Source organism: Microcaecilia unicolor, chromosome 1, assembly GCF_901765095.1.
Source record: "Microcaecilia unicolor chromosome 1, aMicUni1.1, whole genome shotgun sequence".
Lineage (NCBI taxonomy): Eukaryota > Metazoa > Chordata > Amphibia > Gymnophiona > Siphonopidae > Microcaecilia > Microcaecilia unicolor.
The window spans coordinates 734,197,204-734,218,461 of NC_044031.1; the positions used below are offsets into that span (position 1 = coordinate 734,197,204).

At 47.5% G+C, this 21,258-nt stretch overlaps 1 protein-coding gene across 2 annotated transcripts in view; it reads right to left on the reverse strand.

Moving 5' to 3' along the window:
* Positions 1-21,258, reverse strand: part of SEMA4B (semaphorin 4B) — a 348,493-nt gene that overhangs the window by 31,170 nt on the left and 296,065 nt on the right. For both annotated transcript variants that reach the window (XM_030189671.1, XM_030189672.1), the window contains 2 exons: positions 7,675-7,786; positions 2,774-2,890 (listed from right to left, as the gene is read on the reverse strand). In XM_030189671.1, the coding sequence (XP_030045531.1) occupies positions 2,774-2,890; positions 7,675-7,786 (229 nt within the window). The remainder of the gene's footprint in view (positions 1-2,773; positions 2,891-7,674; positions 7,787-21,258) is intronic.

Consider the following 21,258-nt stretch of genomic DNA (forward strand, 5'->3'; position numbering starts at 1 on the left):
GAATCGGGGAGGGGAGAAGGGAGGCAATATATTGACTGTTTCCACTGTGAAGGTCAGATGTAAGACTGAGACTGAACATATTTATTAAAAGTATAAAAACCTTGCAGACTAGCTCATTTGCATAATTGTAAAAGAGCGACTATTTTATCTAAGGATTTAATTTACTGTAACTTTTGTAAGGTGGGGGGGAGAAGGGTTTCTACAAAAAAAGAAAAAGGCAACCCCCCCCCCCCCCCCAATACATAAAAGCACTTTCAGACCTTAGGCTAATGCCACACATTGGTTAATATATATCTGTTCCCCTTCTAACAAAATCAGCATCCGGAAAGGAAAGCGACATGTCTGCAACCAGGGCTGCTCACTTACCCAGCTCCAGAAGGGACATTTTAGGCCACTCCTGAATTTCTGATGCATTACGGCAGCTTCTCAACCCGGTCCTCAGGGCACACCCAGCCGGTTGGGTTTACAGAATATCCACAATGAATATGCGTGAACGATATCCGCATGCCAATCTCTCTCATGCATATTCATTGTGGATATCCTGAAAGTCTGACTTGCTGGGTGTGCCCCAAGGACTAGGCTGAGAAGCACTGCATTATGGGACCTACAGCACCAATTTCATTGGGCAGAGGCAGGGTCTACAAATACCACAGTGCACTGGGGATGTAAGCTGAAAACCAGGACTGCTCACAAATATCTCTGCTGGAACTGGGTAAGTTGGTTCTAAACATTTCAGTTGATTAGGCCCCATTTAGACCACCAACACTGTTCTTTGACAGCTCACTCTTGACAGCTAAAACATTTTTGGGTCAGTATTATAACATCACTTGCTATCCGGATAGTACCTCTGAAGACCCATACAGACCATCTCTGCGTTATGCAGATAGTGCCAGGATGGGACATGGGTGAAGCCAGGGTGGTCCCGGAAGTTATCCGGATAGTGGCAATATGCAGTCTCTTATCCAGACAGCAGACTAAAACGTGCTACTGTGAGGATAAGTTCCAGTGCTGATCGCATTATCCAGATTATTTATTTCAATATATTCATTACCCTGCCCTCCATGCACTACATCAGAGCAGTTTACAAATTTTAAACATTATAAGCAGATCAAAATAAAACAAAAACAATCAACAAATATTTTTTTTTTGTTACATTTGTACCCCGCGCTTTCCCACTCATGGCAGGCTCAATGCAGCTTACATGGGGCAATGGAGAGTTAAGTGACTTGCCCAGAGTCACAAGGAGCTGCCTGTGCCTGAAGTGGGAAATGAACTCAGCTCCTCAGGACAAAAGTCCACCACCCTAACCACTAGGCCACTCCTCCACTGTTGCTACTATTTGAGATTCCATGTAGAAGTCGGCCCTTGCAGATCACCAATGTGGCCGTCAGACTCACAGAAACAGAAGCCTGCGCAGCCTTCTACATGGAATGTTGCTAGTGGAATAGCAACATTCCATGTAGAATCTCCAATAGTATCTATTTTATTTTTGTTACATTTGTACCCCGGTGCTTTGCCACTCATAGCAGGCTCAATGCGGCTTACATGGGGCAATGGAGGGTTAAGTGACTTGCCCAGAATCACAAGGAGCTGCCTGTGCCTGAAGTGGGAATCGAACTCAGTTCCTCAGTTCCCCAGGACCAAAGTCCACCACCCTAACCACTAGGCCACTCCTCCTCCACTGTTGCTACTATTGGAGATTCTACATGGAATGTTGCTATTCCACTAGTGTAGAAGTCGGCCCTTGCAGATCACCAATGTGGCCGTGCAGTCTTCTGCTTCTGTGAGTCTGACGTCCTGCACGTACGTGCAGGACGTCAGACTCACAGAAACAGAAGCCTGCGCAGCCGCGTTGCTGATCTGCAAGGGCAGGCTTCTACATGGAATGTTGCGAGTGGAATGGCAACATTCCATGTAGAATCTCCAATAGTAGCAACATTCCATGTAGAATCTTCAATAGTATCTATTTTATTTTTGTTACATTTGTACCCCGCGCTTTCCCACTCATGGCAGGCTCAATGCGGCTTACATGGGGCAATGGAGGGTTAAGTGACTTGCCCAGAGTCACAAGGAGCTGCCTGTGCCGGGAATCGAACTCAAAAACAATCAACAAATATTGAAACAATAGGAAGGAATGCATAGAACAATAAATACCGTGAGGTTAAACACTGATTAAAACTGTGATATAAAAGGGTACAGAATGTTTTATCTTCTATACTATTGTAAGTCTAATCTCTCAATGTATATAATTCAGTGCCGAGGAGCTTTTGATTTTATACTATCCGGATAGTGGCACTGAATATCCAGACATTTTATTGTGGTGGCTGAATATTGACCTATTTATCTTTAGGAGCAGTGGCATACCAAGGGGGGGGGGGGGCTGTCCGCCCCGGGTGCACGCCGCTGAGGGGTGCCGCGGCGCGCGCCTACTCCGAGTTCCCTAACTTTGCTCGTTCGCTGCAGCTCCCTCTGCCCCGGAACAGGTTACTTCCTGTTCCGGGGCAGAGGGAGCTGCAGCGAACGAGCGAGTTAGCGAACTCGGAGCAGGCGCGTGCCGCGGCACCCCCCCCAGCGGCATGCACCCGGGGGGGGGGTGTCATTTCTCTGGAGGGGGGGAGGTGTCATTTAGTGTGTGTGTGTGTGTGGGGGGGGGGGGGGGGGGGGCGCATCGGCGATCTCACAGCCGTCACGTTTTCTTTATCTTCCATATATTTGACTTGGTATACTTTCCCCGTAAAAGCTAACCCAGCTATGACCTGCCTCTTCTGTTTACCTTGAAGCCAGTTAAGGGAATTCTCGGTCTTCAGCGAGATTCTACTTTCTTGACTCTTGTATATGATCGGCTCATTTCCCTGGAAGTTGCTGACAGTGCCAGCATACAGCTCACCATCTGTAACCAAAAGAAAAAAAAAAATGTCAGCACAAAACAGACTCTAGAGAGAGAGAGAGTGGAAGTGCTGAGTTTTCATTCCAGTATCCCCAACGGAGCAAGGGGAACCACAGCAAAATTTAACAATTAATTATTACCTGAATTGGTTATTACTCTAATTACCATTAACGTTCTCTTTGCTTCATGTACAATTTCTCATTCATAATAGATTTCCTAAATGTTAAACATCCATAGTTATCCCAGTATGTTTATGATACTCTATTGTAAAATCGGATTCTTACAACAAATTTCTTTGTTATGTATCCTATACTGTTTATTGTAAGCCACAGTGAACTAGGAGTGGCCTAGTGGTTAGGGTTGTGGACTTTGGTCCTGAGGAACTGAGTTCGATTCCCACTTCAGGCACAGGCAGCTCCTTGTGACTCTGGGCAAGTCACTTAACCCTCCATTGCCCCATGTAAGCTGCATTGAGCCTGCCATGAGTGGGAAAGCAGGGGGTACAAATGTAACAAAAAAAAATTTGTTTGGGATAATGTGGGATATAAATGTCATAAATAAAAATAAACAAAGAGAGACTGGCTCTTGGAAAGGTTGTTCCAATGACACTTCAGATTGATGGCTCTCTGGCCTGGTCAGTCTGTAAGAAGACTTGCTGGTCATCACCGATAGATCTGATAAATGGTCCCGGGCATAGAAATTCATAACCCAGAACCAGCACTGCCATATACCCTGACAGCACAGTATACTCCTAATCAAAATTTTATGGGGTGCCTCATTTTGGCAACCCCAATGCTGAGCACTTAGTGCCATTTCTATAACGGCATCTTGGTGCAAACATACTGATGTATGTCAGTACCGACGCACCCAAATTTAGGCATGCCCTCTTAACAGGGAAGAAGCCTGTTTGGGCCAGGCGTGAGTGAGAGAAACCATGCCTCTGAGGGAAGAGGGACGGACAGGGAGGTCCAGTCCTAGTTACAGTCCAGCATAAATGCCTGATCTCTGCAACACAACAAAACTAAAGCACGTAATGGACATAACACAACTCTTCCGTTGTACAATTCCCTAATGTGGCTGTGCCACGTGAACTTTATCTTACCACAACATCACTTTGTATTTGTTTACACCGGAGTCTGTAACGCCTCTCCGGTACTATGTAAGCCACATTGAGCCTACAAATAGGTGGGAAAATGTGGGATACAAATGTAACAAATAAATAAATAAATGCCACTGGGCGGGCGTATGTTGGTGCCCCTAAGTGTGCCAAGTGACGTGCGTAATTTATAGTATTCTATAAACAATGTGCATAACCGGAGACACGCCCACAGCTTGCTCATGCTCCACCCATGTGTATGCTCCCTGTAGTTAGGAATTATGGGGTCCTTTTATGAAGCTGCAAGAAAAAGGATACTGTGGTAGCGACGGGGCGGGGGCAGTTTTTCCCCACACGCCAGGGCCCTTTTTACTGCAACGGGTAAAACGTCCCTAAAAAATGGCCATGTGGTAAGAGTACTCTTACCAAGTGGCCACGCGGGGGGGGGGGGGGGGGGGGGGGGAAGAACTTACCGCCACCTATTGAGGTGACGGTAAGGGCTCCTGCGGTAACTGGGTTAGCCGCAGAAACAAAAAGGGGTTCGAAGTTTCCACAACAGTTCAACAAAAAAGAAAAAAGTGGAAAAATACAACTTCAAGAGATCAATCCGAGACAAGGGGTGAGATGCTCCAGGAAAACTTTATTAGGGACCCTGTTGTCTCTGTTCTCTTTGCTCTCCGGCAGCATTCTGTGCTAAGAAGACAACATTTTATGAGCTCCATTGTCTGTCAGTATATTCTGTGCAACTACTGATCGACCCCTGATGAAGGCTTTTTTAAAAGCCGAAACACGGACCGTGTAGGGTCCCTAATAAAGTTTTCCTGGAGTAACTGGGTTAGCACCATGCTATTAAATTTTAAAATATTTTCCGATGTGCCGTAAATGGCGCACACTCGAGCCAGAACTACCGCCGGCGGCCGTGTTGGGCTGGTGGCAGTTCCGGGATAGCGTGCGGTAAACCCGCATTGGGCTTACTGCCACTCTGTAAAAAGCGCTCCTATGGAACTTAAGCGCTCTCTTACAGACTAGTGCCTGCCAATTAATGGCACCTTTGATGCGCAGAAGTGGCACCTACCTCTAGGCACCAGTTTACAGAATTGCTTCTTTCCAAATCGCAAAGAATTATCTAAAAGATGACATTCTCTCTAGATTTCTACTAATAGACCCCACAATTCAACCATTGGGTATCACCTAAGCCTTGCTTCTATATTTGTTACATTACATGGCTTATCTCTCTATATAAAAGGCAACCCCAACGTTCTGAAGCCTCCACGGAAGTTGAGGCGCCCGAGATATCCGGTGTGCCCTGGAGTGTCTGCACCGCCCTCGCGTCAAAACGTCATGACATCGAGGGCGGAGCTATAACACTCGGAGGGCCGAAATGCGAGGCGAACGCAAACCCCGAACAACGCAAATGGGACGGAGGGAGGGTCTGCACCGCCCTCGCGTCAAAACGTCATGACGTCGAGGGCGGAGCTATAACACTCGGAGGGCCAAAACGCGAGGCGAACGCCAGCCCCCAACAAGGCAAGTAGCTCGGAGGGACGGAGGGAGGGGGCCCTTTGCTAGCGCCCGTTTCATTGCGCTCAGAAACGGGCATTTTTTCCTAGTATTCCATGAACACAAGAAAACAGGAGAAAATGCTCTGCAGTATCAACACAGGCAGCAACAACCAGCAGAGGTGGTCCAGAGAAGGAGAAGACAATCGTAGGTTTGCCACACACAATTTTATTACGCAGTGACCCGACTTGGCCAAGTTTCGACACAATGCCTTCATCAGGGGTCCACAGACTCGTCAATGCAAGGGATAGCAGATGGCAACTATGAACCCACTCTTTTTTAAACCACTAACAACAAAGGTTTCCACTGGCTTTGCAAGTGGTTTGAAAAGGAGTGTGTTCATACGTGCATTGGAGAGTCTGCTAATACCTGATGAAGGCATTGTGTCAAAACTTGACCGAGTCGGGTTACTGTGTAATAAAATTGCATGTGGCAAACCTACGATTGTCTTCTTATTCTCTGGACCACCTCTGCTGTTTGTTGCTGCTTATATTCCATGAACATCTGACTAGTTCAATGCGGATAACAACTTGATAAAGAAAAGAAGAACTAAAGATTTTCCGCTATTTAACACATTTGGCAGTAGGAAAATTTAATTGTTATCTAAAAACATAATCGTCGAGAATTTCAAATAGAAGGTAAAGTGATTAGAGACATCAAATAGTCAGGAGCTGTTCCATACAGAATTTTATGATTAAATATTTTTTATTCCGTCATCAACAACCATTTCAATATACAAGGTAATGTATACTTAGTAAAATAGTACAACAACAGACAAATGATGACCAAAAGATTATTATTATTTATTGCATTTGCATCCCACATTTTCCCACCTCTTTGCAGGCTCAATGTGGCTTACAATACATCATGAATAGTGGAAATATATGATAAAGTATACATTTAGTATTACAGAAGGTTCTTGGGTAATATTTATTTTTGTTACATTTGTACCCCGCGCTTTCCCACTCATGGCAGGCTCAATGCGAGCGAGCAATGGAGGGTTAAGTGACTTGCCCAGAGTCACAAGGAGCTGCCTGTGCCGGGAATCAAACTCAGTTCCTTAGGACCAAAGTCCACCACCCTAACCACTAGGCCACTCCACCACATTATAGTGGTATAACAAGCAAATATTATAAGACAATTCTAGATTTATGTATAGGAGTTCTTATTTGTTGATCTTTGCTTTCTATTTCATCCCCCCACCCCCACTCCAGTCGTACACCACCTTGTCCTCCCCTATACAAGGAGTGCGCTAAAACACACATCTAAGAATATCACAAGTTCAGGTCATGGTCACTCAACGGCCTATCAGTTCATCAAACCGAATCCGAGCCTTTATCGGCAGCCAATATAATTTCATGTACAACGGAGAAACATTGTCAAAATGATGGGCACCAAAGATAAGCCTGATGGATCTTTTGCAATGTTTGTAACTTACGTAAAAGCAGTTTAGTACAGCCTAAATAAACAATATTGAAGTAAATCAGTCTGAGACAGTTATTAGTGCCTGGACCAATAATCTAAAAACAGGAACCTCAAAACACTTCAGAACCATCCACAATTTCCTTAGCCAAAGAAAAGGGGATTTTACCATTTTATTCACTTGATATTCCACAGAGTTGATTGCCTATTAAAACTCCTAAATCCTGGGTTACTACCTCAAATTTAAACTTAGGTCCTGATGGTGTTAGAAGATTGTTTCTGATATTATCTAAGGAGCCTAACCACAAAAATTTAGCTTTTTTTCCTTATTTATTTTCAACTTGCGAGACTGGGCCCAATTTTTAACTAGAGTGATACAAGTTTTCCACAAAATAAGTGAATCTTGTCTGCACATATCTCAGTGCTTTTATCCCAAGAAATTCTTCTTGTTTCCAGGTAATAAAATGATTTATTACACAAGAGTAAAGTTTCCTAATTTAAAATGATATGTTATGTTACATGTTCAAGACACTCCTTGGTGTATATTCTTTCCCCAAGTATTGTAGCCAAACCTTTTCTTTTCCTGGAAATGGCAGGGTGTGCCCCCCTTCTGTTTATGCCAGGTGCTGTGCCATGGTTACATGGGAGATGACGCTGCTGTACTGATTTTCTTCTCTGACCCCCCCCCCCCCCCCGCCTCAATACTTACCAACCATGATGGCCGTGGATTTGTAGTGTGGATCAAAGGGGCAGCGTCCTTTCCCATCCTCCAGGATCGGGTTTCCTACAGCATCTTTCTCCAGGGAAAAGTCTTGAATATTCTATAGACAGAAAGATGGGCTATCAGTCATCAGAAATGAGAGACAGCAGTGTATCTGAATAAAGGGACTTTAGGGCGGAGAAAATGGGGAAAATTAGGTAAGACTGCTAATTCAGAGCTGGTCTCTCTCAAAGAAGGCAAGTTTCATACTCAAGAGTGGAGGTATACAGGGGGATGGGGGAGGAGGAGAAGGAGGTGGATATGGGTAGATATATTTAAGTTCCTTTTTTTCCCCTCCAGAAATTAGCTTTTTTTTTTTTTTTACAGAACAATTAGATGAGATTTGCACAAAGTAAATTATAGGCTTCAGGGTCCAGTTCTTTCCAGGGTATTTCTAGAACATGGCACACATGGCTTTCATCAGTTCCCTTCACTGCAACTCTGGAAAAAAATGTCCTGCGATCAATCTGTTGTGATTCATATTCATTACCCTTTTCTTTAGAAAGTCCTATTTAACAATAGATTTTAATGGAACATATTACAAACTAAAAATATACAGCCTGCAGTTTTTCCTCTTGGCTCTGCAGTCTCCCTCTCCTCCTCCTCTGGGCTTCCTGTTTAATCGGAGCTGGTGCTACATGTTTCACCTGTTTTCCCCTAGTCTAGTCTAGTCATGGCAGTGAAAATCCTTGGCACCAGGGCGCCTTTTGGACCCCTGCAAACATGGGCTCTAAACCTGGCCACCAGGTGTCGATGTTGCATGATTGCAGATTCCCTGCAGGAAGTTGTGAACCCCATTCCTGAAGCACACCCTGCCAGCAGGAACCTGAGGGCCCATTTAACTAAGCAGCATCCTAAGCAGCAAAAAAAAAATGGAGTACCGCGGGACGCGCTCCAGGTGTTCTGTGGTAACTACAATCTGTACGCGCTAACCACTCGCTAAAAAATGTTGTTGTTTTTTTTTGAGAGGCCATGTCAAGGGCGGAGACTGAGCAGTCCTGCGCTAATCAGTTAGTGTAAATTTACATTACTATGTGCTAATTGGTTAGTGCACAGATAATGTAGGAACCCTTACTACCTACAAAATGGGTGGTGGTAAGTGGTCCCACGCTAATGGCAACATTAGCGTATGTGAGGAAAGGGGGAGTAGGAGGAGTAGGCTCTTGAACAACACTAGTAGGCGACGTAGATTAGGAACAATCTCTTTATTTAAATATACACTCGACTCAACACAGCCGTGTTTCGGCGCTACAGACGCCTTCTTCAGGAGTCTTGTGATATATAAATATACGAATATTAAGCTCAAAGAGAATGAAAGCAAGGCTTCTGCTACAATTGTAATCCACTGCCGATGCAGGAAAAAAAGCTCAGCGTATGACCATTAATAAAAAAAAAAAAAAAAAATCAGGATTTTTTTTGCCGCAGTAAAAATGGCCTTAGCATGCAGGAAAGCCCCACTAATTGTGGCCTAAGGCCTATTTTTACCACAGCTTAGTAAAAGGCGGGGGCCTCAGGTGGCACTCTTCAGGAGCGGCTTCTCGGGGGGGGGGGGGGGGGGTTGTGGTGTTTTACCTCATCATGGGGACATTCCAAACCCGGCAGTGGCAGCGATTCCATTACGCTACCCTGCTGCCGCCGGCTCCTGCCTTTACTGTGGCCGCCTGAAGTAACTTCCTGTTTTGCTCAGGCAGCCACAGTAAATGGGAATTGTTGCCGCTGCCAGGTTTGAAACGTCACTGTGACGAGGTAAAACGCCCGTTGGGGGGGGGGGGGGGGGGGGGGTGGCGGCATCTTGCCTAGGGGCGGCCCTGTATGGTTTGAAAATCAAACCTAGGTCCTTTGTATGGAGCCATCAGGCCGGCCCAGACAGGTACAATTCTTTTGAATTTTTAGATGCACCGAACAGGAAAGGGATCTTGGCAGGTCATATCTTGTGTACCAGAAACTGAACTCATCTTGAGCTTGGGTTTGGAAAAGGTGAATCATTAAATCTAAATTCAAATTCAGATCCAAATCTGATAATCTGAAGGTTGGAACATTGTGCAAGTCACAGGGATTTATTTATGCATACAAGTTTTTATATACCAGCTACATAATAATGCAGTTCACAGATAAAATCACCATTCAAAACTGCCCCTTCCCACCCTCCTTTAACATTTCCTGGTTACATTTTCCCTAATTCCTAACCTACCCTGACCTAACCCCTTATTACAATCAAATAAAAAAACTATATAAAAACCCACACACGACCCCTGCTATATCTACTGTTCTGACATCATGTTTTTAGTGCTTTACACAGGGAGACAAATTAGAATAAGGAGAAAAGATAGAAATATTGCCTTTGCCGAGACCTCATCTGGAGTATCGTACACAATTCCGGGGCCGTGTCTCCAAAAGAACAGAAACAGAGTGGAGACAGTCCAGGAGATGGAGTAGAGGTTGAACATGAAGCTCTGTGCAGCTTAATGATGAAAACGTGTGTATTTCTATCTAACTCGCTGCTCTTAAGAGTGGTCGTTCGGATGTTTATGTCATATGTATCTTGATGCATAGCCCAGTGGCTCGGTGGGAGGGAGGGGAGGGAAATGAATGAACCATGATGCAATACCCCGAAACAATCACTGCGCACGCAACTGTCCTGACACCATAAATATCTACACATTATTATTATTTTATTATTATTATTACATTTGTACTCCGCGCTTTCCCACCTAATGCAGGCTCAATGCGGCTTACATAGTAATTTGAAATACAAAGTTAATAGAATTTTAATAAAACAGTAGTAAAACAATGTAAAGTTGGGCTTAGTAGTGTATGATAAGTTGAGCTAGATAATATATGACTAGGATAAAAGAGGGTAGACAGGATAGGATAGTGTAATTTGGGAGAAAGGGTAAGGAGGGATAAAATTAAGGAGAGATGGAAAGAGAAGGATGGGAGGTTGGTATTTAAGTCAGAACAGAATTGGGAGTGGAAGTTGGCGAGATTAGGTTGGGGCATTTGGGTAGGCTTGCTTAAAGAGATGAGCTTTCAGCATTTTTCTAAAGGCAAGAAGTCGTCTATTAATCGGATTGGTCTGGGTATAGCGTTCCAAAGCTGTCTGCCCAAAAGGGAGAAACTGGATGCGTAGTAGGTCTTGTACTTAATTCCTCTACAATTGGGAAGGTGTAGGTTAAGATAAGTCTGTGAAGAATTAGATCTGTTTCTAACGCTAGGAACGGTTGGGCACAGCAACTTGATCACTCACAATATAGATATCAACATGCTCCACTAATATTAGAAATGTTTTGAGCATGACCTCTCGATCGCTCTCATCATCCCTATTTAATTGCACCACTTAACTGTATACTGCATTATTCAACCCACTTAATGGTAAAATGGCTGAATAAAAATCTTCGTCATAATTGTATTGCAACCTGGTACCTTGTAGCTTGATTCACCTGTATAATTATAGTTAAAAATGTATCTTGTAATTTTGACTAAACAGATCATCTTCTCCATCACTGTATTGCTGTAGTTGATTTGACTGTATAACTTTAGTTAAAAATGTAAACCACATCGACCCGAACGTTCGGTTTGGATAATGTGGGATACAAGAACTAATAAATGGAAATGGAATGGTTTCTTGGAAATTAGAGGTTCTTGTTTATTTTACAAGATGAATGTTCTGTTTGAATTGCTCTTTCCTTGTACAATGTTAACATTTGTGTTGCTGGTTTAAACTTCAATAAAAAGACCTCTAAAAATTAAAACAAAAACATGGATATCCTAGAACACTGGTTCTCAAATGGGGAGGTGGGGGCTGAAACAGATGAAAGAAGATTAAAGATAATGTGTAATGAGCTTTGTGTGTGTTTTAAGGATGATTGAGAAATGTGTGTTTTGTGTGTTTGTGAAGGATGACTGAGAAATCCCTGAGGAACAAATGTTTATATTTTTTTTAAACAAACACACAAACTGTAGGCGACTCTGTATATTCTCTCAATTTGTTTACATTTATTTCCTACCTTACAACCAAACTCTGAAGTGATTTACAGAAGCACATATTCAACATTGCGTGAATCAAGTGGCCCGCTAGACAACGCACACGTGAAACATTACAGCATCATAAAAAGTCAGACATTTTTAGAAGGCAAATGCCACCTGTCCCTTGTACAAAGGGAAACACTTCTGGCGCATGTATCGTTAACATCTAGGAATGTACTCGGAAAACGGCGCCCCGATATGGGCATCGAAAAAAGCAGTGCTCCGCCCTAACCTACAAAGGGTGCTGTGAGATGAGCGTACTTTATAGAATCACACTGGGCACCGGAATTCTGCACGAGGACTTACACCAACTGAAACCACGTGTAAATCCTGGTTCTCCTGGGGCCTGTGAGTCAGTTCATGCCCCCCCCCCCCTCTGTGACTAGAAATCACTGCAGAGTACTGGGGTCTGTGAGTGACTGAGACACAGACAGGATGCAGTGCTGACTGCTGCTACCACTGCCATCTTCATGCTTTGGTTACGGGGGGAGAGGTAGAGGAGGATGAGGAAGGGAAGTGGAGGTCTACTATTGTGTTTCCATCACTATCTAGGGTCATACGAGTTTTTAAGTGTTAAAATGGTGTCATATTGGATAAACGTTTGTGAAGAATGACCCCCATACACTTCTCCCAGGTAGCTTTGCTAACTCTGCAGCTTCCTTTACACAGATAGGCAAAAAAAGCGCACTGTGAGCTGTTTTTATAGGACACCTGTGCATCTGTTAATATTGAATCTTTATTTGTTCCTGCTTGAGTGGAGGAGTAGGTCTAGTGTTTAGATCACAAGGCTGACAATCAGAAAGACCTGGTTCAAATAATCCTGTTGCTCCTTGTGATCTTGGGAAAGCCACTTAATCCAATACTGCCTCAGGTACAAACTTAGGCTATAAATCATCCAGGGACAGGGAAATACCTGAATGTAACTCATCTTGAGGTACTACTGGGCAAGGCCTGAACTAAACCCCAAATCCCTTCCCTTACTGCTCTAGGACAGGGTCCCCACATGTCTTTTTGCGAACTGGTCTTTCTTGAATAGTGGCTGCCAGTAATCCTGAAATGTGACAATTTAGGATATGGTTTTGCTTGTATGCTCTTTTTTTCTCTCTCATCTGCTCCTCTGGGCTGCCAGCTCAGTGGAAACCAGGGCTGGCAACTGGCACCATAGGCCTTCACTGGCAACTACCCACTGATTGTTTTCTACTATTCCATATCCCTTCCTGACTTACTTTACTCCCATTTTGGTCCTGGGCCAGGAGACCATTCGCCAGGGCTCTCTGCTGAACCCTGTAATTGTGAGCCCTCCTTACTTCACCCTACCAAGGGCCACAAATGCTGAATCCTCAGCTGACCTAGGACTAGGGTCACCATATTTGTGGAGACCAAAAAAAAAAAGGAACACCAAAAAATAAATTGCTGCTTCGCCCCCCCGGCCCAGCCGCGCCGCATCCCACCGCATAGTCACCTTGACCCCTCCCCCCCAAGAAAGCCAGATTCTATAAGCAGTGAAAATACTGGTAAAGGTAACAGAAATGCATTTTTCTTCCGTACTCTGCTAAACACAAAATTAGGAAAGATGTACATTTCCAAAAAAGCAAGCATCCATGAGCAGCATGACCCCTTTTCTTTTCCCTCCAATCCATGAGCAGTATGACCCCCCCTCTCCTTTCCATCCCTTTCTATTCATGTGCTGTATTTCCCCCTTTTCCATCCTCTCTCCATGTACATTCCCTCAACCAATCTTTTTTCCAGCCCCATTCCTGCACCCACAAGCCATCTACCTTTTTTACAACACCTTCCCCTCCACCCACATGACTCCATCCATCCATCCACCCACTTCCCCTTCCCTCCATCCCTGAGTCAGAGTGCTCTCCCCGAACCTACCTTAATGCACCCTGGTGGTCTAGTGGCCACTTCTGGGCAGGATAGAATCCCACTCTTTCCTGCCCACTGTGGCTGATCTGCTCGCTGCTGTTGCTTCTTCAAAATGGCTGCCAAGAGTTCCACGGATGTCTCAAAAGGCCGCCACTTGAAAGTTTTGGCAGCCATTTTGAAGAAGCGGTGGCAGCGAACAAATCAGCGGTAGCAGGTAAGAAAGAGTGGGGTTCTTTCCTTCCCCGAAGAAGCTACAAGACCACTAAAGCACATTAAGGTAGGTTCAGGGAGGGCACCCTGAGACTTGGGGTGGGGGGGAAGAAGGCGAACCAGCCAGCCAACCCAATCCAGACCCGAAAACCGGACAAACAGGCAGGCTTGAAAAAACTGCCCAGACCCCTGACAGTCCCCTGATAAGGAGGACATGTCTGGAGAAACCTGGACAAGGTACTCCTACCTAGGATGCTAAAGGCCTGCCTGGGAATAGAACCCAGATCGCTTCGTAAGACTGTTCTGAATAGTACCACTGAGGTTCTGTGTGTTCTTTTTACTCCTTATGTAGATAGAAAATTGAAATGACTGACTGAAATGTGAACCTAGTGAGAACACAGATAGTATTCATCTCCTGAGATCACAGGTACATTTAGGTAGAACTGTTATCCTTTTATAATCAGGAATATACATATTAGCACCAAGAAAACTGATGGCCTGCTATCCATTATATGTTGTTACTGCTAGGTAAGTATTACCAAATGCTAAAAATAAAATTAACAAATACAGTTATTAGTTGGAAAAATGCACTGAAGGAAGACACAAGGGTGCAACAGAAGGTAAAATTATGTATCATACCTGATAATTTTCTTTCCATTAATCATAGCTGATCAATCCATAGACTGGTGGGTTGTGTCCATCTACCAGCAGGTGGAGATAGAGAGCAAAGCTTTTGCCTCCCTATATGTGGTCATGTGCTGCCGGAAACTCCTCAGTATGTCGATATCAAAGCTCCATCCGCAGGACTCAGCACTTAGAGAATTACACCCACAAAGGGACACTCTGCCCAGCTCACCACCGCCGAAATGGGGGAGGGGAATTAACCCAGCTCATCCCCACGCAAGTGGGGGAGGGGAATCCGTCCAGCTCATCCCCGCGGAGCGGGGGAGGGACACCACCCCGCCGATGCGGGGGGATCTGGCTTATCCTGCAACCGCAACCGCGGGAGGAGCTGACTGACCCTAACACCGCCGAAGCGGGAGGGGTACAAAGCTGCCCTACTGCCGCACGAAGCGGGAGGGAGCGCCGGCAGAATTTAAGTCTCAATCCAGCCCCGTAAAACGGAGGGGAGAGGAATGCAGCAGCTCACTGTAACACAAATTCGTCTCAACTCTTGAAGAATCCATTGAAAAACTTGAACATGAAGTCCTCCTGAACAGGAACTGAAGACTAAACTTGAATCTGAAATGCAACCAGAATATAAACAGTACAGATATCTGGGAGGGGCTATGGATTGATCAGCTATGATTAATGGAAAGAAAATTATCAGGTATGATACATAATTTTACCTTCCATATCATCATGCTGATCAATCCATAGACTGGTGGGATGTACCGAAGCAGTACTCACCCAGGGCGGGACATTGAAATCCCTGACCGCAACACTGAAGCTCCAAACCGGGCCTCCGCCCGAGCAGCCACAGTCAAGCGGTAATGCCTGGAGAAGGTATGGGCCGATGCCCAAGTTGCCGTCTTGCAAATCTCTTCCAAGGAGACGGACCCGGCCTCTGCCATCGAGACCGCCTGAGCTCTAGTGGAGTGAGCTTTCAGCTGGATAGGCGGCACCTTCCCCGCGGCCACATAAGCCGCTGCAATGGCTTCCTTGACCCATCTTGCCACTGTAGGCTTAGCAGCCTGCAGACCCTTACGAGGACCTGCAAACAGGACAAACAGATGATCCGATTTCCGGAAATCATTGGTCACTTCCAAGTATCTGATGATGACTCGTCTCACATCCAGATATTTGAGAGCAGAGTATTCCTCTGGGTAGTCCTCCCTACGAAAGGAAGGGAGACAGAGCTGCTGATTCACATGGAAGCGAGAAACAATCTTGGGCAGGAAGGAAGGCACTGTGCGAATAATCACTCCTGCCTCCGTAAACTGCAGAAAAGGCTCTCGACATGAGAGTGCCTGGAGCTCGGAAACTCTTCTGGCTGAAGTGATAGCCACCAAAAAGACTGCTTTCAACGTCAGGTCTTTCAGAGATGCCCTCGACAAGGGTTCAAAAGGCGGCTTCTGCAAGGCTCTTAGCACCAGGTTGAGATTCCACGCAGGCACCACTGAGTGCAGAGGAGGGCGCAGGTGATTAACTCCTTTGAGAAAACGTACCACATCTGGCTGCGAAGCCAGGGAAGCACCCTTCAGGCGGCCCCTGAAGCAAGCCAAAGCCGCCACCTGGACTTTAAGGGAACTGAGCGACAGGCCCTTCTCCAGACCTTCTTGCAGGAACGCCAGCACTGAAGAAATTGGAGCAGTGAAGGGAGAAAGTGAGCCTGCTTCACACCACGCTGCAAAGGTACGCCAAACCCTGGCGTAAGCAGTAGAAGTAGAGCGCTTCCTCGCTCTCAGCATAGTGGCGATGACCTTGTCTGAGAAGCCCTTCTTCCTCAGACGCTGCCGCTCAATAGCCAGGCCGTAAGACCAAAGGGGGAGGGATCCTCCATCACCACGGGACCCTGATGTAACAGGCCCTGCTCCACTGGCAGCCGCAGAGGGTCGTCCACTGATAGCCTTATCAAGTCCGCATACCAGGGACGTCTGGGCCAGTCCGGACCCACCAGGACTATTCGGCCCGGATGCTTTGCCACCCGGTCTAGTACCCTGCCCAACATGGGCCAGGGCGGGAACACATAGAGAAGCTCCTGTGTCGGCCACTGTTGGAGAAGAGCATCTACTCCCAGAGATCGAGGGTCCTGTCCTCTGCTGAAAAAGTGCGGCACTTGGCAATTGGCCGATGACGCCATCAGATCTAGGCTCGGCTGGCCCCAGCGCTTCGTGATGTCCAAGAACGCCTGAGCCGATAACTGCCACTCTCCGGGATCCAAGGTCTGGCGACTGAGAAAGTCCGCCTTGACATTCATGACTCCGGCAATGTGGGCCGCTGACAGCTGTTCCAGGTTCGCTTCCGCCCACTGGCATAGATTCATGGCTTCCTTGGCTAGAGGGGCGCTCTTGGTACCTCCCTGGCGGTTGACATAGGCCACAGCCGTGGCATTGTCCAACAGGACCCGTACTGGCTTCAACGCCAGTACCGGGAGGAACTCCAAAAGCGCCAACCGAATGGCTCTGAGTTCCAGGAGGTTGATAGACCACTTTGCCTCTGCAGGAGACCAGAGCCCCTGCGCTGTCCTTCCCAAGCAGTGGGCTCCCCAGCCCATCAAAGAGGCGTCCGTCGTGACGACAATCCACTCTGGGGTCACAAGAGGCATCCTTGCAGACAACTTGTCTGTCTTCAGCCACCAGCTCAGCACCTTGCGCACTGCTGGGTCCAAGGGAAGGCGCACAGCATAATCCTCCGACACCGGAGTCCAGCGCTGCAGCAGAGAGAGTTGTAGTGGTCTCATATGAGCCCTGGCCCAGGGCACTACTTCCATCGTGGCCGTCATAGAGCCCAACAGCTGCACATAGTCCCAAGCCCGAAGAGGAGAGGCTACTAGGAACTGGTCCACCTGAGCCTGAAGTTTGACAATCCGATTGTCCGGCAGGAACACTCTGCCCACTTGGGTGTCAAAACGAACTCCCAGATACTCCAGGGACTGAGTCGGGCGCAGCTGGCTTTTCTCCCAGTTGATGATCCACCCCAGGGAGCTCAAAAGAGCAATCACCCGGTCCACAGCTTTGCCGCACTCTGCATAAGAGGGGGCTCGGATCAACCAGTCGTCCAGATAAGGATGGACTTGTACTCCTTCCTTTCGCAGGAAGGCCGCGATGACCACCATTACTTTGGAGAAGGTCCGCAGAGCAGTAGCCAACCCGAACGGGAGGGCTCTGAACTGGAAGTGTCGGCCCAGGACTGCAAAACGCAGAAAGCGTTGATGAGGAGGCCAGATGGGAATATGCAAGTACGCTTCCTTGATGTCCAAGGATGCCAGGAACTCCCCTGCCTTCACTGCCGCTATAACAGAGCGGAGAGTCTCCATGCAAAAATGCCGAACTTTCAAGGCCCGATTGACCCCTTTGAGGTCGAGGATAGGCCATACAGAACCTCCTTTCTTTGGTACCACAAAGTAAATGGAGTAACGTCCCTTGCCAAGCTGATTTTCTGGCACCGGAACGACCGCACCCAGGCGGATGAGATTGTCCAAGGTCTGCTGCACTGCCACAGCTTTGACCGGAGACTTGCAGGGAGAGAGTACAAACCCGTCTCTTAAGGGTCGGCAGAACTCTAGCTTGTAGCCGTCTCTGATGACTTCCAGCACCCAAGCGTCTGAAGTTACCCTGGTCCACTCGCCCAGAAACGAGGACAGACGTCCTCCAATCTGCATTGGGCCATGGACCAGGACCCCGTCATTGGGTACGAGACCCTGGGGGAGGACCGGAGGGCGCACCTCCGGGACGGCGGTCTCTGCGAAAGGAATGCTGCTTGGGGGAGAAGTTCCTCTTGAAGGAAGAGGGGGCAGAGGAGCCCGACTTGCCCGGGCGGTACCGACGGGCTTCCTGAAACCGTCCTCTGGAGATACCGGGGCGAGCACTGGCCCGAGCCCTGACCTCTGGTAACCTCTTGCCCTTAGACGTGCCGAGATCGGTCACAATTTTGTCCAGCTCGACCCCAAAGAGCAGCTTGCCTTTAAAAGGCAACTTAGCCAGGCGGGACTTAGAGGCGTGGTCCGCAGACCAATGTTTCAGCCAAAGCCACCACCGCGCAGAGACTGTCTGAGCCATACCTTTAGCCGAGGCTCTCAAGACATCATACAGTAAGTCTGCCAAATAAGCCAAGCCCGATTCCAGGGCCGGCCAATCAGCCCTCAAGGAAGGATCCGAGGGGGAAGCCCGCTGCACAATCGTCAAGCACGCCCTGGCCACATAGGAGCCGCAAACTGAGGCCTGCAAACTTAAGGCAGCCGCCTCGAAGGACGACCTTAAGGCCGCCTCCAATCTTCTGTCTTGGGCATCCTTTAGGGCCGTGCCACCTTCCACCGGCAACGCCGTTTTCTTAGTCACTGCAGTGATTAAAGAATCCACGGTAGGCCAAAGAAAGGCCTCCCGTTCACTTTCAGGCAAAGGATAGAGGCGGGACATAGCCCTAGCCACTTTGAGGCTCGCTTCCGGGACATCCCATTGAGCCGCAATTAAGGTGTGCATGGCATCATGCACGTGGAAGGTTCTAGGCGGGCGCTTCGTCCCCAGCATAATGGCAGAGCCAACGGGGCCTGAGGGAGAGACGTCCTCCGGAAAGGAAATCTTCAAAATGCTCATGGCCTGCACTAACAGGTTGGGCAAATCCTCTGAGCGAAAGATCCGCGCTGCAGAGGGGTCATCCGCTCCATCCGAGCGGGAATCCGTCTCCTCCAAGGAATCCCCAAAGGACCGTTGGGAGAACTCAGATACGCTGCCCTCATCTACATCAGAGGAAACAGAGTCCTCTAGGGCCTGGGAATCCACCCGAGGGTGTTTACTTCCGGGGGCCTCAACCCCTTTATCGGACAAGGGAGAAGGGGCAGCGTTTTGCATAAGGAAGGCCTGATGCAGCAGCAAAATAAACTTGGGGGAGAAACCCCCCAGACTGTGCACTTCAGCAGCCTGGGCCACAGCCCTAGACGCACCCTCAACCGGTGCTCGCAAGAGCGGGGGAGAAACATGCTGTGCATCCAAGATGGCGTCCGGCGCGACACTCCGCGAAGGAGCCGCGCGGGAAGAACGGCGCTTAACTTTAGCCGCTTTTTTGCCGTCGCCCAAATCAAGGGCGGCCATGGCATTAACTTCTCCCAGCTCAAGGGTGGCCCAAGAAGAAGCCGTCCGAGTAGCATGGCCGGCCAAGATGGCGGAGGCGAGCAGCGGGGGATGGGCGTTTATGGCGGGAAAAACCGCCGCACCGGAGGAAGACCCGGGACACTGACCGGCCTCCGAACTGACACCCAACAAGGGCGAATCAGACTTTAAGACCCCCGCATCCCCGCTAGAAGCGCACACGCGGTCCGGGGAGCGATTCTTCGCACCCTCGCCCTCCGACGCCATAGGCCACGTGGAGATCGATCGGGGAACCCCCTGCCCGCTATAAAAAGGTAAAAATTACCTGCTTCTCGCTCCGAGCTGTAACGACCTGGTGTCCCAGTGAGTAGCTGCAATAAACGTTTAAATAAACGTCGAAATAAACGCCCTTAAGGACGTTCAAAATTTTTTTTTTTTTTTTTTTTTAACGGAGCCAGTGGGAGGGGGGAGAAAAGGAGGGACCTGGCGCCACCAGGTTTGCACTTGCTCAAGAAGAGCCCTCAACCCCAGGTACTCAACAAAACCTAAGAATTAGGCTTGGAGGCCTAGCCAGAGCTGCTGCTGTGTGTGACCACCACCTGCTGAGATAGAGAACATACTGAGGAGTTTCCGGCAGCACATGACCACATATAGGGAGGCAAAAGCTTTGCTCTCTATCTCCACCTGCTGGTAGATGGACACAACCCACCAGTCTATGGATTGATCAGCATGATGATATGGAAATGCCTGTTTAGTCAATCTGAGAAAGCCACATGGTTAATGAAATCAACAGAAAGAGAAATGGGACTTGATTATTTTGCAACTACATTCAAAGCAGTTTACATATATTCAGGTACTTATTTTGTACCTTGGGCAATGGAGGGTTAAGTGACTTGCCCAGAGTCACAAGGAGCTGCAGTGGGAATTGAACTCAGTTCCCCAGGATCAAAGTCCACTGCAGTAACCACTAGGCTACTACTCCACTAGCAACATTCCATGTAGAAGCCTGCCGTTGCAGATCAGCAACGCGGCCGCGCAGGCTTCTGTTTCTGTGAGTCTGACGTCCAGCACATACGTGCAGGACGTCAGACTCACAGAAACAGAAGCCTGCACGGCCGCGTTGCTGATCTGCAACGGCAGGCTTCTACATGGAATGTTGCTACTGGAATAGCAACATTAACATTCCATGTAGAATCTCAAATAGTAGCAACATTCCATCTAGAATCTCAAATAGTAGCAATGTTCCATGTAGAATCTCCAATAGTAGCAACAGAATCTCAACATTCCATTTAGAATCTCAAATACCACCTTTCTGTGGTATTACATAAGTACATAAGTAGTGCCATACTGGGAAAGACCAAAGGTCCATCTAGCCCAGCATCCTGTCACCGACAGTGGCCAATCCAGGTCAAGGGCACCTGGCACGCTCCCCAAACGTAAAAACATTCCAGACAAGTTATACCTAAAAATGAGGAATTTTTCCAGTCCATTTAATAGCGGTCTATGGACTTGTCCTTTAGGAATCTATCTAACCCCTTTTTAAACTCCGTCAAGCTAACCGCCCGTACCACGTTCTCCGGCAATGAATTCCAGAGTCTAATTACACGTTGGGTGAAGAAAAATTTTCTCCGATTCGTTTTAAATTTACCACACTGTAGCTTCAACTCATGCCCTCTAG